Source organism: Phaethon aethereus, assembly GCF_964289735.1.
Source record: "Phaethon aethereus genome assembly, chromosome: 1".
Taxonomy (NCBI): Eukaryota; Metazoa; Chordata; class Aves; order Phaethontiformes; family Phaethontidae; genus Phaethon; species Phaethon aethereus.
The window spans coordinates 148,652,693-148,677,429 of NC_138575.1; the positions used below are offsets into that span (position 1 = coordinate 148,652,693).

Here is a 24,737-nt window from a genome sequence, read left to right on the forward strand (position 1 = left end):
AAATCCCCTCGGTCTGCACCATTTGCTCTGGAGTCAAGGCTCTCCAGACTGCATGTCTGTGATCTGTATTTTTTATGCTATAATATATATCTGCAATTCACTGCAATCTGAAATGTGAAACATCAAATTTTTGGGCAAGTCCTAAGAGTTTCTACCTTCAACAGCAGTATGAAAAGATCTGTACCGTGTTTCAAATGCTGACAATAATTTCTCAATAATTTGAAATTGTCTACTTTTGACAAATTGCCTCAGCTTTTTGTCAGTGCTTCTAGTGAAGGGATATTAAAGCTTGTTTTTTTCTGGAGACTGAATATAATCTTAAGAAGTCAGGATCAGCTTGCAGTGGTGATGTAGTGACATGTACGCTTGAATTTAAATGCTATTCTAGTAGCCAACCAGGCTGCTAATAAAAGTAGGGTATTAGAGCATGTCCAGTTTCCAGAATAGTGAATTTACGTACCTAGAGAAGTTTGAGGGAATACAATCATTTTGATGCAAACACCGTCAGGTTTGTACAAGTATTTAAAACTCCTAAACAAGGCTCTCGCTCATTCTTTTACATTTTCATCAACCTCATGAAGATGGCACCCTCCCCTTTAACTGCCTAGCACACTATCTTATCTCTGCCATTGGCTCTGCATAGTCTCAAATTTGACGTCAGCAAAACATGTGAGCTATAACATTTTCACTTTTCCTTTTAACTGATTCTTTAAATGTCTTGATTCTCAACAAATTATTCTTAAAGGGTAATACAGAAATCTCACAGCAAAATAGAGAATGCTCCCACTGAGGTAGAAAGAAAGTACGACTTCATCTAACTTAAAAACCAAAGGTGAAGTCTTCACTTCTGGAGATTACTTTCTAGTGCATTTGCTCCAGCTTGTTAAAATCAACCAACAAGAAAGGAAAAAGCAAATGAATTGAGCACATAAAGAATACCATCACTATGATAACTTAGCTTCTGCTGAGAATAATCACCCAATAGCTTTGTGACAGGACACCAGTTCTCCTGGAGTGGATAAATGAATTCTCAAATAACAAAATGGTGTCTGATCCCATAATATCACATACATGTAACTAGAAATCAAACACCTGATCAAACTTTCAAGACATGAAATCACAGTAAAAATGAAAAAAGAGAGCAAAGCAGGCAGCAGAATTAACAGCATGTTTTTCCTGCACAAGAGTAGAGAATTAATGCTTGAACATGAAAGCTCATTCACACAAGCATCAAGCGAGCTCATATTTACCAAATTTAATTATTCATTTAAAGTTTATTTATTAAGATGTTTTTAATAAAATTACAGTCAAATAATGCCTGATCATTTATACGTAACAAAGTGTGACAGAGATAGGAGAAAGGAAAGCACACACAGCCTGTCACATCACACACCGATTCAATTATCCTTAAGCTTTGAAAAACAAGAAGAAACTGTCATTGCCCCTTCCTAGTAAATTCAAGAGTACAAATTAATTCCACAGAGAAAGATAATTCCAAGTTAAGGATGAAATTTAACTTTATGCCCTCTATTACATAAAGGACAGTTCCCTGAATGTGCTCATCCAGCAGCGCTGTGCTGGGAAACCTACTGGGCAGTGCCGCACTTGTCAAACCTGACCTGGACTTTCCCTCCATTCTTGTGCATTAATGCAGGCCTCCCACACTAATGAGGTCTGATTTCATATACAGGTGCATAATATGCACATACATCCCCTCCATCCACCAAGCATATAGTTATATTGATGGACACACCCACATGCCCAATTTGAAATATGCAGTTCTGTTACATTTGTGATATATAAACCTCAGTTATTCGGCTTTTACTACTAGACTGATTCCAAAACCAGTCTAGCTATAGTTGCTGTGGCTTTTGCAACTTTAATAACCTAATTAATAAATTTCAAGTTTCAAGCTGTCAGATCACTAATTACTTGAGTTGCAGGTTAAAAGCAGTGTGGCATGTATGGGAACTAATGATGCTGACACTCAGTTTTTATAGACAGAAAAGTAAGGATGATTTGCATCCTTGCAACAGGGCAGGAGTCCTACAAGCTTCTCTTTTTCTCATTCCCAAAATGATGAGTATCTTTACACTTGGGAACTGTCTTCTGTTAAAAAGGATTGCAGCCTGCTTGCTTCTCTGACTGGAAGAGTCATTGCAAATGAACTGAACTGATCTCTCAACACTGCCATAAAGACTGAAAATGAATTCATGGTACCATGCATCGCTTGGAACTAAGAGATTAAGCCAATGCCCTGAATTTAGCCTTTTAGCCTTTTTGCTGGCCTTGGCCACTACTTAACTGACAGGGCCATTTATCTGAATAATATGTGATCCACAACAGTTTGGTGTAGTCCTTAGGTTTTAACAAGTCGGGACAGCTATGTAGCTTACCTGTGGGAAAGCTTCCTAAGAGTTATGGAGACGTGCCCTCTGAGATCCAAAAAGATTTTATACCGTACTTTGTGAAAAGCAATAGCTACGAATGTTTCAAAAACATTTTTGAAAAATTAGGAAACTGTTCTTTCCATTTTGGAGCCTGAAAAGCAGATGCCTTCTAAAGTCTGCAACTGTACAGATTTAGAGTAAGCCATAGAAATAGCTTTTAATTATTTTGAAGTATTTTAAAATAGAGGTGGACTCTAAGATTAACATGTTCTATGGCCAATAATGCAGGACTTTTCCAGGACTCTGGGGAGTTCTGTTAGGTACTTCTTCCCCATCTGATGCAAAACACTCTAATTTCTGACCGTGCAGACCACCCAGGGCACAATACAGTTGCGATGTTATTATATATACAAAAGTATGCTCATAGATGAAATCTTGTTCATCCTAAGCTTCAATAAAATGAAAGTTCTACTTCAGTAAGAGAAAGGGCAACCACCTAGAAAAGGCTCTTTAAAAATGAATGGTAGATCTCTGAAATGGCTCTGCAGTTTGAACTATTAGAATATTTCCCAGAAAGATGGATGAACAGGCAGAGAGAAGATGAGAAAGTCAATGTCAACTATTATTCACACATCTTTGCCCTATGGTCTGTGGTTCTCCTATTCCTATATTTATCACAATACGTTTACTGGTGAGGAAGTGCATTCATGACGGCCACACAGATATGCTGATAGGTGCATACCTTGCCCATGCATGTCTGCACGCATGCCACGCAGGCACATCACGTGGTGACAATTATGGCAGAAACTGCAGAGCTGCAAGCACCACTTCATTTTTGTCACCCATATCTGGGCACTTCACCTGCTTGTAAGCTGCTGATCCATCTATCTCCTGCTGAACTCACTCCAATGTAACAAGCCTCTAGCCCACCTACCATCTTCAATCAGCTGTCTGCTTTCAACAAGCAAATAGACAGTGAGTTATTTTCTTCTTTTTCTTTCACAACACGACAGAGATGTTTTGGTTTACACCCCTGGTACTACAAAATCATGACACTGTCATCCAAGGAAAAGCTGTTTTACTATAGGCAAATCTTGAGGGTTTCCCGGCTTTGTGGTTATAATTATTCCCTGCACTAAATTTTGCAGAATGGGCTTAAAAGTTACCAAAGGAGCTTTTTTAACAGGAGAAAGGCTATAAACAGCATCAATACCATCTTTCAAGCTTGAACACTTCATGAAATATGCTTTTGGTATATAAACAGGATATGGTGATACAATGTGAAATTTTTATTTTACATCGGATAGCTGATGCCATTCCCTCCTGAATTACCAAGTATAAATAATGTGGTTTCCCCAAGCTCATGCCAATGTGCTTTACCATGCTGCATTGCATCCTCCCTGGGATACACACAACAGTGGAGCTGGTTTCAATGGACTATCAGCAAGACCAGTGGCCTTGGTCCCTTGAGGGACCAAATACTTCCCCGGCAAATACTTCTGTGGCCCCTGTGGGCATCATGGCACTGGGCTGCCTCTCTAGCAAAGCTGCCCCTGAAGCCAGGCTGGTGGCAGGGGATGTATGCCCACTCCTCAGCCCTCAACTGCAAAGGCCAGCGTATTAGTAAAGTCCACCTCAGACCTCAACAGTTTCAGTGAAAAACTCAGCTAGCGAAGCCAAATAAAGCGGGAGCAACTGGATGAGGGGGAGCTTCTTGACTCGCAGCAGCTGTATGTGCCCTGAGGTATCAGTCAGGAGCCTCAGCAGATGCCACATCTGGACACCCCACCAGGGACACCTGCAGTTTTGCCTTTCGGTGCGGAACCTGTGACCCACACACGAGCATGTGTGTGGGTCATGTCTCCTGTGCTGCTGCCAGGAGGTATGCAAACAAGACCATGTAGCCCGGCAGAGGCTGTAAGCAGTGAAAAGGCAGGGTATACTGGCACACACATGAAGAAGGTCATCAGCACAGCATTAGCCTCGGCCCAGAGACGTCACACACTTTAGTCAGGGCTCACGTAGGACGTATTTTGAGGTGCAGGAGGCATGGTTCTACACAGTGTTGAGTGTCTTACCTTGTTTGGGAAGGGAAACTTGCTTTGTTCTGCCTTTCCTGGTGTGTGAATAGCTGACAGTGGTGGTGGCCATGAATGGGTCATCTCCTGAAAAACAATATTGTACAGCAAACTGTGTTTAGTAAGTCAATGCAATAAGACACAGTAATAGTGTTATCAGTAGCAAGAATGCCTGGGTAGTGGAATATTTAAGTTACTATAGCTTCTAGGAAATGCCCAGTTTACATATAATCTAGACAATACAAGAGTTACATTGATTTTTATCACAGACTCTTGAGAGCAGTTCTTAAGCACCGTTTCATTTTCCTGAACAGTTAATGCATCTTAAGTGCAAGAAGTTTGATTTTTCTGACAATCTGCAACCACATTTTAATCATGCAATGTATTCTGTCTGGTGAGACTAACAGATGAACTTTTTTTTGTAGTATTAGAATGGAAATTTCAGTTCATGACCAAGTAAAGGGGTACACACTATGGACTAATCACAGACAAGGTCAGAATTACAAATGCTTAACACTTGCTCAACAGTTAATTCCTAAAATTGCATTTATCATTGTAAAGGAGTTGAATAAGCTCCTAAGTGCCGCTTGTTTGTGCCTTGCAGGACACAGACATGCAGCAAACCCTAAACAGAGCATGCTGTGCTCCACCTTTGTTTCCTCCCTGTGTTGTTTTGAAGGACATTTTTTAATAGCTAAGAGATATACACAGCTTGACCTGACTTGTATGCAGTCATCCTTGACACAATTTCAGGTAGCAGATAGACATGCCTTCAATACTGTTATTGTTCAAGCCTGAATGAATTGGTGTCCGAAGCAAGGCTGCTTTTGGGGAGGTGTAAATTAAACACTTCAGACAAGAAGTTTGTTAAGAGAGAGGCTTCGTATTCCTCTCTGGTGCAGGCTGTTAAAGGATGGCCATGTTATACGACACGTTCAGCACCAACAGCCATAATATTTGGTACACAGCAACTTAACAGAATTAAGATGAGAAGTAACGTGGAGCACGACAACCCTGAAGAGTCAGCCCATAAGTTTTAAGAGCTGAAAAGCAAGTAACACCCTGCCTAAGCAGAGGGCTCACTGACACTATTAAGAGTTTGCCTGCGAGATGCTTTGCTGGGTTTTGATACCATTAGCTGACTGAGGAACTGTTTCTCAGTGATACTGCAAGGAGTCATGCTGAGATGCACGATCAGTCCCAAAATAATACTGGAGTTATAGTTCTATGACTCACTCCTTTTTAAAGAAAAAAAAAAGTCCTTGTTTGAAAAATGATGCGGGTGAGTCTCTTGCCCATCCTTTGTGAGGGCTGATGGAAGTGCTTCCTGACCCAGCATGGACTGAGCTGGGGCACTTTTTACATAGAGGAAAGTCTCCGTCTGCTCTGACAATGAAAGGATTATCCCTTTCAACATAGTTTATTAGTAATAAATGTCACCTTTAAAGCATTCTTGATAAACAGTTTATTTCCTAATAAAAACTGCATTCTTTTATTTTATTTGAAGCTAAAAAGTTACATGATTTATTATACTTCTGTAATCTGTGTGTGTGCCCCTAATCAGTGCATCATCTGGTTTGCAGTTTCAGTATCAGAATTGCTTTGCTTTTCAGTTCTTTGAGGCAGATTGTTCATCTTATGACTTCCTTATCTGATAAATGCCAGCTATAGCAGTATATAGTAATTTTTAATGTACAGTAAGTTCTTTAAACTCAGGCAAAAAAACCACAGGCAACCAATTTGCCATTTGCTACAAGTACGTGGCACATGTACTATCGTTTCCAAAAGGTTAAGGAATTACATATTGAGAAATATTCCAACAGTAAGATTTTATGACAATAAATTGAGAGAGGAGATTTGCAATGTGGACATTTAATCCTAAGGTGGTGATCTAAAAATGGATCAATTTCTCTTCTGCTTTTCTCTGCTTTTCCTTTACATGACGATGCTTACTTTCTAGAAAATGGGATGTTGTGCATATAGGCTAAAGGTGTTTCCACCAGTAAAACCCAATTCCCAAACAAAGTATTTTTCCCTACAAGTTGAAGTGCTGAGTACGCATAGGAATGAACTATGCTGTCCCTTTCTTTTGAAGGGCAACGCTTTATGTCGTCTCTGTCAATTGAAGAATCAGGGAAGCCAGACTGGGAGCATCTGGTGGCTTTGAGCTGAAGTTATCCTACTTGTGAAATACGCAACTCAGTAGTTATGATTTCCATTTGCCCAAGAACCAGTTTCTCCAGGTTACGCGGTGGCTGACCCCCACTGTCACCTTCAGGGAAACATGTTCTGAGAAGTCTACTACATGCCACGCAGAGACCAATCTGTTAGAGCAGCAGAGCTCTTCCCTCCCACCTTGCCTGCCCGAGTCTGACAATGATACCTTCATCCAGGGAAAGGACCAGAGGGCTGATTAAAAATAAGGGTGACCTTTTTTTTTGACATGTCAAAATCTTTCATTTCTTCTTTTCCCCAAGATTATTTCTCATCCACACTTCAATGAAAAATGGCCTTAATGGTCTTTTTTTTCAGATAGCTTCTCTTCTCCCTTTTTACTTTGAGTTGTGGTGTATAATAAAGCTTTCTACATAATTTAAATTTGACGTAACCCTTTCTGACACTTTTATAAGTGATTTTATAAGACCACACTGATTTTATAAGACCACTGATATTTGCCAGGGTTAATAATTGCCTTTATCATTAATATCTGAATGCAAATTTACTAGAATAATATTTTGAGTTGTGATCATATGGTGTATTTATCACTACCCTTTGGAATTCAGATAATTATAAAATGAAATCAAATTAGGAAAAAAAAAGAATCAGAAAACTAACATGAAAAATACCCCAAATTATAGGTTGTCACCACTGAGGACTGGTAAGATTTAAACACAGTAAAATATTTTTTGAAAAGAGAAACATTAAACTATGTGCACAGTCTCCTTCTGGCTGCTAAGAACAGAATCCCAAAAATCAGGAGAAAGGATTTAGGTGTCCAGCAAGTGTCAACACTTTGCAAGGTCAGGCAGAAACAAATCCAGAATATGTCCCTGCGCACCAAGTCTCGTGATTTTAGACCCTGTCTGAAGATATTTGATTCAAAGCACTAGTGGTGACATATGATTATATCAAGGTCTTTTTTTAGTACATGGTGAAATGTTTGAAAATGTAAGCTCAAAAGGCAACAGTCTAACTAACTAAATGGAAAGGACTCAACTTTTTTTGTTAAAATAAACTTTCATGCACAGCTTCTCTTTTCCGCTCAGCTAACTTGCCTGCCTTTGGAGTACGGGATTGGCAGTATTGGCATAAAGCACCCACTGGACTGAAAACAATGTTTCAAATGGATTGGTGAAAATTCAAATGTACTTAAAGATCATCTGCACTTTCAAATTGGTGTTAGAACATTAACTGACACAAAAGATTTTTGAAATTAGAAAGAGAAAAAAGCAGGCATTTTTTTAACCAATAATTTAACAAAAAATATGTCCAAAACACTTGCATCAGAAAATGTTCCAGCCACTACAAGATAATGGTCTAATTTAAAATCAGTTTAGATCTTCCTCCAAACTTGATTAAGTTAACCTTCAAGTCCTGAAAAAAGATAGTTAAAGGAAGCACTGAGAAGCCATTTGAGGTCCAGAAGTGGGGAAAACAAAGGTTTCTGGATCAAAGAATGAAGACCAGACTAGATTGCTTAAAAATACATGTGGATAAGCACATGTGCCAACTGCAGGACAGCTTGTTTGAGATGACGACAACTGCCCTCCTCCTCCTGCAGCCGGATGCACAAGTCAAAGGGGTGGCTCTAGACCTCTTTTTTTAACACACATTTTTCCATGTAAGGGTTGCCTCTATGTTGTTTCAAAGTGACATCTTCGTGGTGGTGGCGATGGCACGTCTCATTCACACGCATATGGTAGCTCTACAACCGCACTCGTCCCTGCCTATAGTAAATCAGTTTTCAGCAGTTACACGTAAATGCCCAGTTTTACAAGCTATAAAAGTCCAAGCCTTGTTAATCTTAGTCAACATGCCAACTTGGCTTTTCTTCTTACTGAAGGGAAAGCCTTCAAATAAAGAAATCTATAGTATTGTGTATCCTTACTCCAAATTCAGTTTCCGCAGCAACAATTAAGTAATGAGACATTTCTTGTGGATTAATGAATGCTTGGCAGTGTTTTGTTTGGGCTTTTAACCCTAGCTTGTAGGTAATTTTTCAGGAAAAGTACCATGCAGAGGTAAAAGTATTCACTCTAGACTTAAGGCAATGCTATTTATCTAGTGCCATCAATCTTGCTGTGTGGCACATGATACCAGGAATTGTTGAACTGATTCAGGAAAATTGTAATTATTAAAAAGTAGGGACACCAGTATCATCTAGAGTTAAAGTCTAGACACATGTATTACCTTGCTGTTCATTGCTGCCAAAACCAGAACTTATCATTGGGCCATTAAGAAAACTGACTGTTTAATCCTCCTCTTTGCTTGTGCTCACCTAGACAATCTTTGATTCATAATATTTTGTCTCTCCACAGATGGCAATTTAAGAAATGTTTGTAGTGTCTCATAAAGGACCCTGTCAAACATCTTTTGAAAATTATTTTAGCTGGCTCAACTTCATCCACTGCTCTACCGATGTGTCGCAGGAATTACAGGAGATCGATTAGACTCAATTTTCCTTTGCAAATACTCTACTGGTTAGCCCACGGGGACCACAGAGACTCTCTCTCCATAGTTACCTACACTTAAATGCAAATTTTAGGGAAGCATTAGATATATTTATTCGTCTGGAAGTCAAGGCAACACAAAGCTAACACAGAGCTTTCCAAGACCCTTTAGCAAGTGATCACAGGACACAGTTTGAGAACCTCTAATCCAGTTACTTTCCTGTCTTAATAAAATAGATATTTTTTTTTAACACAGGAGACTCTCTCTTTAACTGCTGTCAGTTGGCAAAGATCCCTTTCAGTTCAGTGAAGCTACACTGCCACTAGCTGACAACATGGCTCTGATTTTAGTGTCAAACATCCAAAGCAAAGAGTCTGACACTGAAACTTTTGCAGGCTATGTTGAAGCTGACAGCATTTCAGGTTCATGGGAACCTTATCATAATGAACCTTCCCATGAACCTTTTCACAGGTTCATGAAAAGCACATTTTCTTTTTTGAAAATGGATTCCTCTAGTATCTGTTATTGCTGCAACTTTTCTAACCCAAATCTCAAATATACTTCTGTAAAATAGAAGGATAAAGCTGTTTCCTCTCATTTCTTTATGATGTCGCTTATCCAAACTACACCTACTTAACTCTTCTTCTTCTTCATCATAAGCCCTGTGGTTTCCTTGGAGCATTTGATCATTTTCCTCTTTACTACCAATACCCAACAAAATATCTTGCCATTTTCCAGCTTCTGCTGTTTCCTATTTTATTTTCTTTCAATACACCTATCTGGAGCAGGGTTTAATTTATAGTTAATATTTATGTCATGTATGATGCAAAATCCTTTCTAAACTTGAGATAAATGACAAACATGGTTTCACCCATCCGCTAATTGAAGGATGAAATAAGGGAAATACTACGAGCTTGCTGTCACGGAGCTGAAATAGCCCTAAGGACACCATTTACACCGAGCTGGGTGCCAGTTCAGCACTGAACCTCAGTCAGTAGTTCCCCTGTCTCCCCAACTCCTGCTAAAATGACTTCAAGGACTCTGTGTGTGTGTACACGCCTGTGGGCTTGGAAGAAGGAAAGAAGAAAAATAGAAAGTAGGCTCTTGGAAAGGGAGAAGGTCAGAGATTTTGCAGACTGCAGCATTAGAAGAATGTGTTCAGCATTAAATCTCCAGATGTTTGGTATCTACAGAACTAAACCATTCCAAATCATGAACGTTTGCAACGTGATCTGTGGATCAATTCACCCTACAGCAAATCACAAATGCCAATGCAATAAGTTTGTGTTTGGAATATGTTATCTCTGCTTTAGTGGAACCATCCTGCAAATAACCTGCAACATTTAGTCAAGGTTCAGCAATCTAGGAGAGATAAATGTAGAAGAATGCTACAGCCGCTTACTTACCAAACCGACTTATTTAGGTGCTTCATTGTACGATTGTAAGTCTTTAACAGAGAGTCTTGCAACTTTGGGGGGACAAAATGTGCTGATAAGTTCAGAAGAAGCTATAGATACCCCACAGAAATGTTTGATTCTAAGAGCAAGTGTTAAATAGGGTATAACCCATACCATGCCCTCTCATATCAGAGTTTAAGATAGAAAGATTTATTTCTAACTATCAGGAAAGGAAGAAAGGGTACCTTTACATAAAGGTAAATCATAGAACAGAATTTAGAGGGTTTCCTTGAAAACTTTTAAATATGCTTCACTGAATTAAAACAAAAAGGGACAAAATTTCTCCTTTAGTCACAGTGATGAGTATCTGTTCTTAGCTAAGAAGCTGTGTTTTTAGATGAATGCATTGGGCCATATGATATGATAAACTGTCTGTAAACCAGCCTTGCCTGGGCAAGCTGAGATGATGTGGTTAATCAAGGTACAATCTTTATTAGTGCATTAACCTCCTGCACCCAAGGACTGTGGATTCTAATTCCTGAATTGCCATGCAAGACTGATGCAGCTAGTTTTCTGGTCTCAGTTGGCAGCAAGCTAACAGAAGTGGCTAATGATGATGAATAGCTGCCTCTTGGGAGTGGGGGGAGGAGAAGGAGGAAAGGAAAAGACCTAGGGTACTTCAAGGTCCAGATCTCTGCATGATTTCAGATGATAATGAAAAAGTGCACATAGCTGACATTTTCAGAGATCGTAACAAGCACGTTAATTCTGCAGTCTGCTAACAAAGCAATGGTAGTGGCCTCAGGATTGCTCTGGAAACATTTCAAGAAGCTAAACCAAAGGCTATTGAAAATAAAAACCAAGACACTGGTCAAGGTCTTACCCTGCTTTAGACAGATGAATGTATTAATATGGACAAAGCAACAGACAAAAAAATGCCCACAGCTACAAAACAGACACATTTACTAAGGAAAACATCTGCAGTTTGGAGAAGACAAAAATACCATCATGGTAAATATTTAGCAATACTGAAATATCTTTGCCACAAATGCATGTAATGTTCTAATATAAACATCCTTTTATTCCAGACAAAAATATGCTGCTAAGTGTAAGGAGGTCATCAAAGCAAGATTTGTTGGGAAAAAAAACCCTAGTTTTTTTGAAACAAGACAAATTTTTCAAGTTTCTTATTTTGTGTGAAGCTGGAAGCTTTCTGATAGGTACATTAGTGGTCCTGGTTCAGCCCCTGGCCATAAGGTGAAATAGCAGGTCATCGATTTGGTCTAATTTGTTCTTAATTCCAGTCTTTCATACTCCTAAAGCCAGTTTAAGAGGACTAGGGGTACCATAAAGACTTACACAGTTCCTGGGAACTCAAGGGCTCATACAAAGAGCACTTCTGTGCATCTACAGTGGAGATTCATTGGTGGGTATGAATTGATAGTTTTACCTCAGCTTGTTCAGCCAACTGATTGAGAATTTCAAGCTTCACGAACTTAGGGGTAACACAGTAATGCCTGTGTGCTCTGTTCACAAGTTACAGGCAGATATTACATGAAGTAAATACCTTGTGCACTGGGTTAAGGTTTAAGGTGCTACCAGAACGCCTTTCGGCTAACAAGCCTGTGAAGGCTGCCAACCATAACAAGAAGAAAGCAAGCTTCTGTTCTGTGCTACTGCAACAAACTTCTTGGTCAGTGTGAAAAGAGATAGAGGGGGTAAGAAAAGACCACAGAAAGAAAAAAGTCATAATTATAGTATTAGAAGTTAAATTGCTGTCTAATGTAGCACTATAAAGCGTAGCTCCAAGAAGTTTTGCACTTGTGGTTTCATAATGATATTAGATGAAATTGCTCAATTTACAGGTGAAAATTACACCAGGCTGGGACCTCGGACTGTGAAGCTGAGAATCAAGGCAGGGGCTCTCCTTCCCTTTTCCCTGCTGTGGCACAGAGAGGTCCTGCGAAGTAAAGTAGCCTGTAAATGCTTTCTGGACAACCTTGCATGCTTATGGCTGAGTGCAATTAGCAAACAATTTTGTTTATGATGCTCTGACAACTCAGGGTATCTATTCATATACAAGTCATTTATTCTGAATAAGATTAAGAAATCAGTGTAGCACTGTGTGCTTCAGTGTATGTGAATTCAATGACCTGTTCTCAAGGCTGTATTGTGTGCCTCCTAGGTCTGAATTGACAGAAAGATGTTAAATCTTGATGGTTTGTATTCTAGAAGGAGCACAGTGGATGAGTTGAAGGCAACAGAGACCAGTTCAGATAAGAGTACAGAGGTGTACAGAGCTGAATACAGACAAACTCACATCCAGAAATGAAGAATACCATATATTCTTGGTAGAGTGGGACACTGGAAAGGAGTTAGAGATAACCATCACCAGTGGACAAGCAACTGAAAATAATGTCTCAACATCTCATGGTGTGTCTCAAAGAGCTTGCTCCATCATTGTGTATTTGAAAATGGAGAAGTAAGTAGTGCAGTAAAATTGGTAAGGCCAATGCTGGAGTAGCCTGTTTGTTTGTGCACATTTCTTGAAAAATGCTTGAAATTCTGAAAAGGTGAGAAAAGGAACCAAAAAAAGATCACAGATATTTACAGAGATCAGCCCTGTTAGACTAAGAGGTACTATGCTTGATCTGCATAAGCATCTTCATAAAGTAAAAAAACCTCTAACGTGAATGTCCCTGCTCATTGCAGGGGGGTTGGACTAGATGACCTTTAAAGGTCCCTTCCAACCCAAACTATTCTATGATTCTATAACTTTTAGAAAACTGATTTATAGACAACTGTCAAGTGTCCCATGGTAAAAGGTAGAACCTCTACTGAACACCTTCAACAGGATTCGCAAGATATGACTGAAAAAATCAAGGTTGTTCATGCTTAATAGGGGTCCACATATACAAAATTTACAAATAGGTCTCAGTGGAAAATGTTGTCACTTCACAATAATAGAAAAAGGTGAAAACCACTAACTTCTTTTATCATGAGCCAATGGATAGAAGGACAAAAATGCAAACTGAAGTTAGGTAAAAAAGAACAACAGCTCATGAGCTGGTGGTTCACTGCTGGGATGCAGTGCTATGGAAACGCCCGTCTTCATCTCTTGAAGTCTTAAGATCAAGAAAAGATGTTTTCCTGAATGATATGCTTCATCCAAGTACAAGATAATGGGTTGAAAAGAGGGGAGAGTGGCCTCGGTTATCTGGCTTGTTATACAGGTCAGAATGCTAGTCAAACTGGATGATAAAATACACCATTCAGACTCACATCTAAAATGTACCTAAGTGGGATTCTTATTCTTTGTTTTGGAGCTTCTTTTTCAGTCATCAAAATCCTTACCATTAATGGGTCTCAATACAGGCTTTATAGATCAAGAAAACATGTGAACCATTTCTATTCATGTGTGAATGCTAGGTACTACCCACAAAAGCAGTGATTAAGAGAAAGGGATGTTCCATTGTGTGTTAAGAAAGATAGAAACAAAAGTTCACTCTTTCCTTAGCATCAGTAATCTATCACTCATAGTTGTCCCCTTCTGCTTTTGATTGTATAAGGTCCAGGTGCATCACAATTAACCTTGGGGATTTAACTAAGGGGTCAACACCATGAGGGCATCTGCCTGACACTCTTGCTATAGTTAGCAGAAAAGATAAAGACAGTAGCATGGAGCACATCAGCGGACATAAGATCTGGAGCAACCTCTGGAAGTGACTTTCTATATTGTCTAGAGACAGAGTCCAGATTGCTGTACTCAGTTCTAAAGTGCCTCAGACTGGTGGGGCGGGGAGGGGGCAATGCGAGTCTGGCCTTGTGCTCCTTGGAGCAAAGCTTTATTTCTCACATGTATGTATGGCACCTAGCACAGACATTTTGTTCAGTGCTGCGCCTCTCTACTTGCTACACCACCACATACACATTGAGGGAGAATTCAGAGGTGACTTCCTGGCAGTGCTATTATTCAGCTAGGCTGCCCTGACACTTCTTCCTAGACCATCTCTTATGTCTCTATCTCCAAATCTGAGAGCGTTACCACATTTCTGTATCTTGGCCATCTGCATATCAGGATAAGAGTCAAGCATGCATAACACTCCTCCTACCCTATGTTTTTTGGAAACATAAATACTCCACATGACCTTTTAATACCTCCACATTAAGAAGACATTGCTGTTCCAGAAACATTATCTGTGTTCATTTAAAATGTTTTCCTTAAATATGTCTATAACCCAGTATTAGGTTTTCCTGTTTTAATGTTGTGGGTAGTGACAAGGTTAGCCAGCTAGCTATCATCTTTTTCTTCTAAAAAGTCACATTTGGATTCTGTCTCAGCCTGTAAGAGCAGCTGGGCAGCAGAGGAGATCTGAGGTGCTCTCCATCAGGTGCCCAGCCTCGATCCCTGGAGTAGGGACAGTGATGTGCAGAACATTATTCCAGCAGGTCTGTGTAGGCACAGCCACTACCCAAGGGTGGCTCTTTGCCTCCTGTTGTCTTCAGTAATATGTATGCCCTCCTTTCCCTGGTAGGCGTAGAGGAAAGATGGTCTCCGTACTACCAATCCCTCACCCCAAGGAATGAGTCTTGGCCAGAAGTGGGGGTCAGGTGCAAACGTCCTTTCTCCAGGGCTCCCTGGGCAAACAACCCAGATTCCCCTGGAGAATCAGCAACCCATACTGGAAAAAATCCAGCGAGGTGGCAGAGTGGGGCTTGGTGCTACAGCCAGAGGCTGGTGGGCCTGCTCCAAGGCTCCTCACAATGTAAAAGGCTGGACAGATCCTGCTGCACTTGGAAAAGGGAGTTAATAGCACTTCCTTTTCTCCATGTGTAGTCCAATTCCTATATGTACATGTACATTATAATTTCTCTGGGATGAGTACTACCTTATAGCATAGAATCGTTTTGGTTGGAAAAGACTTTTAAGATCATCAGGTCCAACCGTTAACCTGACACTACCAAGTCCACCACTAAACCATGTCCCTAAGCACCACGTCTACACGTCTTTTAAATACCTCCAGGGATGGTGACTCAACCACCTCCCTGGGCAGCCTGTTCAAATGCCTGACAACCCTTTCAGTGAAGAAATTTTTCCAAATATCCAGTCTAAAACTCCCCTGGCACAACTTAAGGCCATTTCCTCTTGTCCTATCGCTTGTTACCTGGGCTTTCATTTGCAAGGTATGCTGCAAACTTGAATTAAGCATCCCAGCACCCTTGTAATCTCTGTACATACTTTACTATTATTATGAGGTAAAACACATAAAACTGGAATTAAGGTTGAAAGGATCTTGAATCAGAAAATCCCATAAGAAAACTCTGTTGTTTCCCTGTCCCAGGACAAATGTTATCGAGGGCGACAATGCCATTCTGTGCCTCCACTTGGAAAAAATAGTAGAAGGTATGAAAATATACAGTGAAGCCTTAACTCTGCTCCTAAAGCACGTGTTCTGGCTTCATCCATTATACTGTTTATTTCATTAAGAAGCAGAGTAACAGTAGTATCTTATTCATTATTGTAGGCATTGTCTGCATAGGAAATTTGCATCTATTTAAAAAAAGCAAGTTTTGAACCAGTTTAACATAATGAGTGTAAGAGATTGTATGACTGCTGTGGTTTTAACTAAAACCAAATTCATTTATATTCATTTAAATTGGTTAAAACCAAATTAAATGAATGGAAAGAATAATAAATAGATTTTTGAAACAGTTTGTAAGTAGACTTGGTTATGAAGCAATTAAGTTTGAACTGATGAAACACCCCTATGCACAAAAAGCCTACAAGGAGTGGCATATCATCCTTCTTCACCATTTTGAGGTATTCTCTGCTGATGTTGTACCAGACTCTCAGTACAAAGACAGCTTGGTTTTACAGCTTGAATGTTATGAAAAATGATGCTAACAAAAGTTTTTACAACTCTCTAAAACATTCCTCAAGATGTTTGCCAGCAAACAGTAGGTGATTATGAAATTATAGGCTGCGTCATGTAACACGGTTAGAAATGCTTGTTTATTTTTGAGCTCTTAACTACACATGATTTACTTATCCACTTTACAGCAAAATTAACATTCTTTTGCTGTCATTTAAAAAAATGAGTACGTATATATTTTCTTTTTTTTTTAACCTCAAAGAAATCATGTGGAAAAATTAAAGCAATACATAAAGAAAAAGGAAACAGGACATACCATTACTGCTTTTTAATTATGTTACCTGCAGGGAATCAGGAACAGCTGCCTTAGCATTGGAAATTTAAAATCTTAAAAGTCATGAAAGGTTTACATTAGTAAATTTTTTTTTTAATTTCTCTTCATGAGAACCATCAAAATGCAATTCATGAGAACCATCAAAATGCAATTCACTGCAACAAGAAAGTCCACATAGTATCTACATATCAATCCCCACTGAAGCCTTCAATGACTTTCCTACCCAGGGAAGGATTTCACCCCTGTTGATTAAAGGTAGTCCTTTAGGTCAATTCTTTTTTTACTTCCAAAACATTTCTGAGTAAGACAAAGCAGTGGATATATATTTTAAAGCTTTAGTATAGGTAGAATCCCAACATCGAGCTTTTTTCCCTACCAGCCATAAAAGCATAAATAAGGAACACTCTCAAAGTGAAACTGAGACAGTTGGAGATTACTGCAATGGTAAAAGAGTACTGTAATCATGAACATTTCATGCTTTTTGTGTGAGAAAAATGGGATCCTGGAATTATGCCAGGTGGCCTAAAATAATCTGCATGGGCAAGGCAACGGCATCCAACCAGTGTATGTTGAGAGGAGAAACAATGATCTAGACGTGACTTGACTAATGCAACTCTGTGTTCAGAACACCAGATATAAAAAATACCAGTGGTATAAATCCAGTCCATCCCCAATGCTGAATTATGTCAACCAAAGGGAAGTCTCGTTATAGCAACGCAAAGCAAAGTGGCCTGCCAGGGTTTTTGCCAATTGTTCAACAAATAGAAACGCTCATAATATCTGTGTGCAAGAGAGACTGAAGTTTTAAGACAGAGCATGTTATAAAGTGAGATGAGAAAAGATAAAAACTGTACTTTTAAATTAATCCTTTAATGCCAACTAGCAATAAAGCTTTTAATAGAGTCTGTTTGGTTTTATTGATAGGTTCAGTGTGTTGCATCCCTATTCATATTTTAGCCCCTGTGCTTAGGTTCACATCGCCATTGGTTTCTGATGCTTAATCTCATTAGTACAGCTATTTGTATTGATATACCCGATAAGGTTGCTAATACTACCTTAGCTAAGTGTTATTTATTGTATCTGTATATACAACAATATTAACACAGTCAAGCATCAGCATCGGCACTTGAGGGCACCATTAAATTCACCCAGCGTTCAGCAACAGATTTAATGATGGATTTAATAGTATTAAATAGGAAAAAATGCCCTTGGCCTTTACATTCTCATTTAAAAACATATAAAAGAGTAGTAATTCAGGCAGTTATACTTCTTTCAAAGATTCTCCTTTAAATCACGCTCAGCAATATGATATCAGCTGTACTTTGGCTGTTGTTTTGTCTTGACCAAAGACAGCAGCCTCTGGCCTATCAGAATTACCAAACTGTTGGCAAATTCAGCTCAAGTTCCTACATCAAATATGGGTGAGTTTACCGCTAAAACAACGAAAAGAAAGACTGGTGGAAAATTAGCACAATGGTGTTTCCTCTGAGCTACATTACAGATACTTCTGTTAGCAACAAATGTAAGCAGAGCCGTGAAATAACTGGAAGTTAGGTTTTTATGCTGATTTTTTTAATGGAATATAAATACGCTGGGGTCTTTTTGTGAGGTAGTGTGTTCTGTTGAATTTTCTCACAGCTTTTAGCTGCATTTACCTTGCTTTCTTTCAGTCTCCAGAGATCTGTTACTGAATGGACCTACCAATGTTCTCTAGCCCATCAGCAAGAGAATTTCACCCAGGAAAGGCATGTGAACGTCAGCTTTTCTGTCTCTGAAGCAATTATAACACTGGAAACTTTCTTCATAAGCTGCCCAACCAAGTCTGTCCCCTTACATTCAGTTTGAAACCACAAAGTGGTGGAAGAAAAAAGTTGGAAGACGAAGATGCTCTCTACGTGACCCTTACCAGTGATTAGAGGTTCACCTAACCACCTGTGAGCTCTTCTTAAGCTTGGAAACTGTGGGCCATATGTGCAGCCTTTCAGTGATTTTCATATGTAGAACTGAATTTATATTACCATGAACAAGCAACTGTTCAGTCATAGGCTTTTTTTTAATGTATTTTCAGTGTCTGTCATGAAAAAGATTATACAAACACTTAACTAGCAATATGAATACTGACAATTAAAAGATAACAGTAAAACTATCATATTTGAATTTGAAACCAAATTAATTTTTTTTTCAGCAATTTTGGCATTAAAGAGAATATGGATCAATCCAAAATTATACTTCCACACATGTGTAGTAACACTTAAAACTAGACCCTTAGCAGCAAATAATGCAAAAAAACAACAACAAAAAAAGCCCAAGTGACTGCTTGTCAGGGAACATTCGCTTTTTCCTCTGAAATTTCCCTGGTTGTGAATAGTTCTACCAACACAGCTACTGCGGTATTTTGAACAAACTCGCTATATAACAGCTCGCAAGATAATGCACCTACTTTAAAGCATGAGTTACGTAACAGAGACAAAGAAAGGGACAGGCCATTCTTGTTTCCTTACACATCCAGACATGCTGGATTAATTATAAAGCATTACATAAATGTGGATGTGTTTGATTCCACAGTGCTTTCCAAAAGAAGGGTAAAATATCACTGACGTTCAGCCACATCACTGGTGGGAAAAAGCCATATAGGGTACACAGTTCACTGCACAACAGCAAGGGCACGGGGAGCAGGTTAAAGGAAATATTACCCAAGGGTGAGAAGAAATCCCATGTCTTAACAGACAAGCCCCCAGGTCTCTGATGTAATTTCAGAACATGGGTCTTTGTTACAGATACAGCTAACATCCCCTCATATGTTGAAACATACGCTTCTCACGTTATCTATTTCAGAAAAATGAGCCAATACAGAAAACTAGATTCCTGTTTGTGCCATTAGAGCCAGGACTCCTGCATCCACCTGCACACTCTCATGATTTTGGTGCAGAAGACCTTGGGAAGATTCACAGCTAAGGATTAGTTTATACTCGTGGCAGTAAGGATTTAAAAATGCTTGAGTAGACAAAAACCCTTCCTCAAGCTGGCTGCTAAAATGTTGTATTTTAAGAAATTTAAAAGGTTCATCTAGAATTTGTTCTGTTGGTTAAATAATACTTACACAGGCTTTTGCATGCCGATTATGTATAAATTATTGTATAATTGCATCATTACTTTAATTAGATTAAACTACATAATTGGGTTGTCTAATTACAGAATGAGGGGGGGGAAAAAGGTAACTTACCCGACATTAACTGTGGTTCTCGAAGAGGGGCTGTCCACACAGAATTTGTTTCAGGGGCAAGTTTCTGGTGCCGGAGACACTGGTTTCCTCTACAGTGGCAACACCTTAGGTGGTCCCAGGTGCACCATCTCCATCCAGACCCTTTCAGGAACATCAGCAGTAAGGTTGTCCTGGGGAGGTCACTTACCACTTGTTCCTTCATCAGCGAGTATGCCAGAGCACTGGGCTCCAAGTCAGCAGGGAGGGGAGGTGGGTTGTGGAGTCTGTGTGGAAAACTCTTTGTGAAAAACCACAGTTAGTGCCGAGGAAGCTGCTCCTCTCCTCCAAGTGCTGGTCCACAGAGAGTCCATTCTTGGTAATGAACAAGACGCAATTTAAATCCAGATGTGGGAGGAGAAATCTCACCCGAAGAACAACAGAGGACAACTTTATCAGCACTGGCCTCTGATTTACCAACTGAAATTGAGGTCTTGGAGAAGTAAATGAGTAAACAAAGCATTAGGAAGCAGGTCTGAGTACCTAGGCAAACAGAGGACAATGGGCTCTGTCTCGAGGATACTCTTTAGCAAACCTATGGGAAACAGGAACACGGTACAGAATTTACCTGGACAAGTCTGCACAGGAATGAATTGGCTTCTAATCATTTCAGACTGGACATTTGAGCAGTTTGGGGGGGATCACCTGAATGTGCAAATCCTATACACATTAAATGACATCTCACAGTCTTACTTTGTTGTGAGTGAAGTTGTTTGTGGAAGAAAACAAGTAGAAGGCCAAACTGATGGAGTTGGAGGTCGGTGTGAGATCTGTAGAAGTCTCTATCTGCAGGTTGTGACATAATCTAAACACAACATTTCCAGCATCTGGTCTTTACTGAAAGGTCTCAGAAGAATGAATGCTATGGGGTGGTGAAGTGATTATATTTTTTCCCCCAGATAAACAAGTTTTAAAGATTCACTTCTGTACCTTCGGAAGACACAGTAAGAGCCTGTGAGGAACTCCATCCCAAAGCTGGAATGGCCTTGTAAAGTGGGGAGGCCCTTGTGGGGAGAAATGACTCATGAGAAGTGAAGTTACAGCTATATATTTTTTGGCAAAGGGACCTAAGGTTTGGGACCTCTCAGAATCTTTTGGGTTTAGGACATAATTTCAGATGAAGCTAACTTTGTCCGTCGAAGAATGAGGCAGGAGGTGGGCAAGCAACAGGTCCTGGATCTCTCCACCATTCTGTAGGAAAGGTTCCTTTCAGGCTGTTGCAAGCCATGTTGAAATGCCAAGATGCAAGGTCCCTCTCAGCTACGAACACAAGGTCTCTGCAAATAATCTCACTTTGGGATGTAAAACTGCATTGTGAACAGGAGGCATAAATGCCTAGCTATGGTCTAGCCTCCTGCTCTGGACCCGCTTGGCAAGGCGCTCCATACAGACACCGAAAGAGCAGTTCCTGCCCCAAAGAGCTGGCAGTCCAAATACATCAGATGAAACTCAGGATGGATGCAGACAGAGGAAGCAGTACAAGGAAACAATGGCTTAATTTTGTCTAGCAAAGTAGTCTTAATCACACTAAGATTATGTAACAGTATTTTGGCAGCCCAGCTGTTACTAGGCATATTTGCTATTTTCATTCGTTTTTCCTAGAAGTACCACAGTGCATTTAACAAGCGGGCTGATCAAAGACATCATCGACCTCTGTATCCTAACCAAGGGATGATAAGCAAATTGAGGGCAAGACCAGCAAGGGCCAAGAAATGCCATGTTTGACAATGTAGGAAAATGGATGCCAGCAAAAGTATTCCATGGTTGACGCTGCGGATTGCCTTAGCGTTCCTTCTTTTTTTCCCCCGGCAGCTCAGACTGAAATGAAAGTGGTAAGACCAAAAACACCATGACGTGAGCTGGTGAGACCTTGCTGCTGGGCTCCAGTAACAAAGCTGGTAGATGTATTCTGACTGAGCTGATCAGAGAGAGCTGCTGGGAAGCAATCCAGTCCATGCACTTCTTATATTCAGCTTTGTAGAGGGTTCTGCACTTGGCACTAAGATGTTTTGAAGAGTGCTGGCCAAAAAACCTTGGACTATCAGGTATTGGCTGGCACCAGGTGTCAAACTTGGCTCTGGGTCTGGGAGACACAGATTCACAGAAAGGCAACAGACAGGGCTGGCAGGTTCATCATGTTGGAGAAACAAAATTATCCTGATCCTGCCTACTTGAGTTTTCTAAGAATTAGGGGCATCCAGAGAGTCAGTGAGGAAGAAGAAAATCTATTGGAGTAAAACATCCATGTTTTTTTTAATGAAGTGCATAGCAAACAGAAGTTAGTAACATGGTTCTTCCTGGTCATGGAGATTTTTTCATCCACAAATCCCTGTAGAGTCCTGAAAAGCTGAGCTGATGGGGTACGGCATTTTACAGACCATGCCAGTGGGTGGCAGCCAGAAATATGCATTGTCTTGAAAGGCATGTATCTCCTTGACAATGTGGAAAAAACCCTTTGTTCCCAGGACCCAGGTAAAGTGTTTCATGGCTGTAAGGGCACAGGGCTAAGGTTGCCTGTCAGCACCTGAACAGTCCTGGAGTGGGGACTGGGTGGTTTGCAGTTTTGTGCCTGCCGGCAAGTTTCAGAGGGAGGCCGTCACTTCACCTCCTGAGCTGACTACCTGGAGATAAGCATGAGGAGAGACACTATGGCAGCTGGGAGAGGAAGGCCAACGGGGAATGGTGCCACACATCTGGCCCGCTGACTGGCAACGACAGCCTTTCTGAAGCAATGGAAGCCAGTGGGTCTATCGTCCATTTGGAAACCAGCACTGAATTTTTTATAAACCAGTATAATAATGTGCAATGTAGGTACGGCACACAATGTGGCATGTGAGTTGGAGGCTCATCTTATATTTTGTTCTTGGGTATCTTCCATTTTTTCTGAAGTTGTTGGGTGAAAAGTAACAGCTTTTTCACTGCTTGCAGGTGTGCTCTTGCTGTCCTGTGGCACCGTCTTGGTTAATTCTTTAATCTAAATGTGGATTAAGAGAGAATTCTCTGAATTTTGCATGGAGAAACAAGAGGTGATTAACTGAGCCGACTCACCTACCTATGGCAGAAATTTCCCATGAATGAAACAATCATCCAGTTAAGCTGATTCAGACTATCAGTTCAGCTGATAACAGAGATCATTGGCCATGAGGGGATGCAATCACCTTTGCAGGCGTTTCTATATACACCAAAGGAACGAACACGAGATCAACTGGCAAAACTGCTCAAACAAAATATGAGTTTATGGATAAAGAGATGCTAAAAGGGAGGCTGATGCCCCAAACTCCTTTCTTCTCTGAAATGGAAGGAAGGTTCCTCTGGACACTGGCACTACTTCTTGGACTACAGTGAGCTGCATCCATTTTAACAGTGTCTCCTCAGAGAGATCAGAGGTGGAGCGGAAAGGAATTAGACCAAGCTGGTCAGGCTGGATATTCACTCACTATTAGCAGGGTCAGCCAGAGATTATATTCTCTTGAGCTTCCTGAGGAAGGAAATGGTCGTTTCCAACAGAAGCAACCAAAGGAACAGGATTTAGAGACAGTCTGATCAGACTTCTCAGATGTACCAAAACCGTTTCCACGTCATAGCCCAGTGGTGCGGAGCAGAGGAATCATTAGCGGGAAAATACTGCTAACGTTTTCACTAATTATTGCCTCACTAATGTTGGAAGAAGAGAGCTAAAGCTGTTGTATGATCCAGAGGCCTAAATGTCGAAGGCATATTTTGTGGTTAGAAGCAATGGAAGAGTAGTGTGAGACCAGCCTATCCCTCCTCCTCCTTCGCAAGTTACAGGGAAGCAGGAGGGTGCAAATGGAGCCATACGGTTGTTCAGGAATAGCCCAGTGTGTTCCAGGTGTGAAAGCTGCCTAGGTAACTATCAGTTTTCAAATACTGTCAAAATTATTTGCAGGCATTTTTTAGGAATGTACATTGATTGATTGTGAAGTTAAACATTTTGGCCTTTGCAATTTCTTTTCTTTCATTTACAACTTCATCTATCAAAATTTCACCGAACTAATTAGTCTCATTATAAATTAATTATTCACATATTTTTCCTTAAAAAAATAGGCTTTAGAGCATAACAAAGTCTTATATCTGTTTTTAACTCTTCTACAGTTAAAAAAGTAAGAGAATAAACTTTTTTCACGTTTCTTTCACTCCTCCCCTCCTCTGGAGCACATGCCTTTAGAAATAACTGCCCTGATACCACATGCCAGATTATAACCTCCAAGGGAGAAGTTAGACAAAATCCCATTGATTTACTGGTTGGTGTTGTGTGGGTGTGTACCAAGGAACAGCATTTATAAAGGCTTTTAGCATGCCAGCTTTTATCCAAAACAGCTTAATGAAAACCTGATACTATAATAGTACGATTTGCCCCAAAATGAACAGTAGCTATACCGATCACTGCTGCATCAAGCCTGGTTAATGAAAGTAGTTTCAATACGCTAGTAACAAAGGCATGAGGCATGGGGATAATAAAGAGCCATTTGCTGCACGCGGAGGTCTGCGGGATCCCCCAGTTCACCCCTTGCCTGGGGCTGGCAGCCCCTCCGCACGTGGAGGTGTCTGGGGGGGACACGTGCCACAGCTGCCCCTGCCTCTGGGGAGCACATACGGCCCCGGCAGGCAGCTCTCCGACTCGAGGAAGCTCGGGAAGGAGTGGTAATGAAGGGAGCAAATGCTGGCACTCGGGGAGGGGGGGTAATGTTATTTTGTTGTGCGGAAGATAGTTGTG

At 40.3% G+C, this 24,737-nt stretch overlaps 1 protein-coding gene across 1 annotated transcript in view; it reads right to left on the reverse strand.

Annotated features, from left to right (window-relative positions):
* AFF3 (ALF transcription elongation factor 3) overlaps window positions 1-24,737 on the reverse strand; it is a gene marked incomplete at its 3' end in the record, with an annotated part of 327,368 nt that overhangs the window by 129,041 nt on the left and 173,590 nt on the right. Inside the window, exon 5 of the mRNA XM_082014341.1 lies at window positions 4,469-4,555. Within this exon, the coding sequence (XP_081870467.1) occupies window positions 4,469-4,555 (87 nt within the window). The remainder of the gene's footprint in view (window positions 1-4,468; window positions 4,556-24,737) is intronic.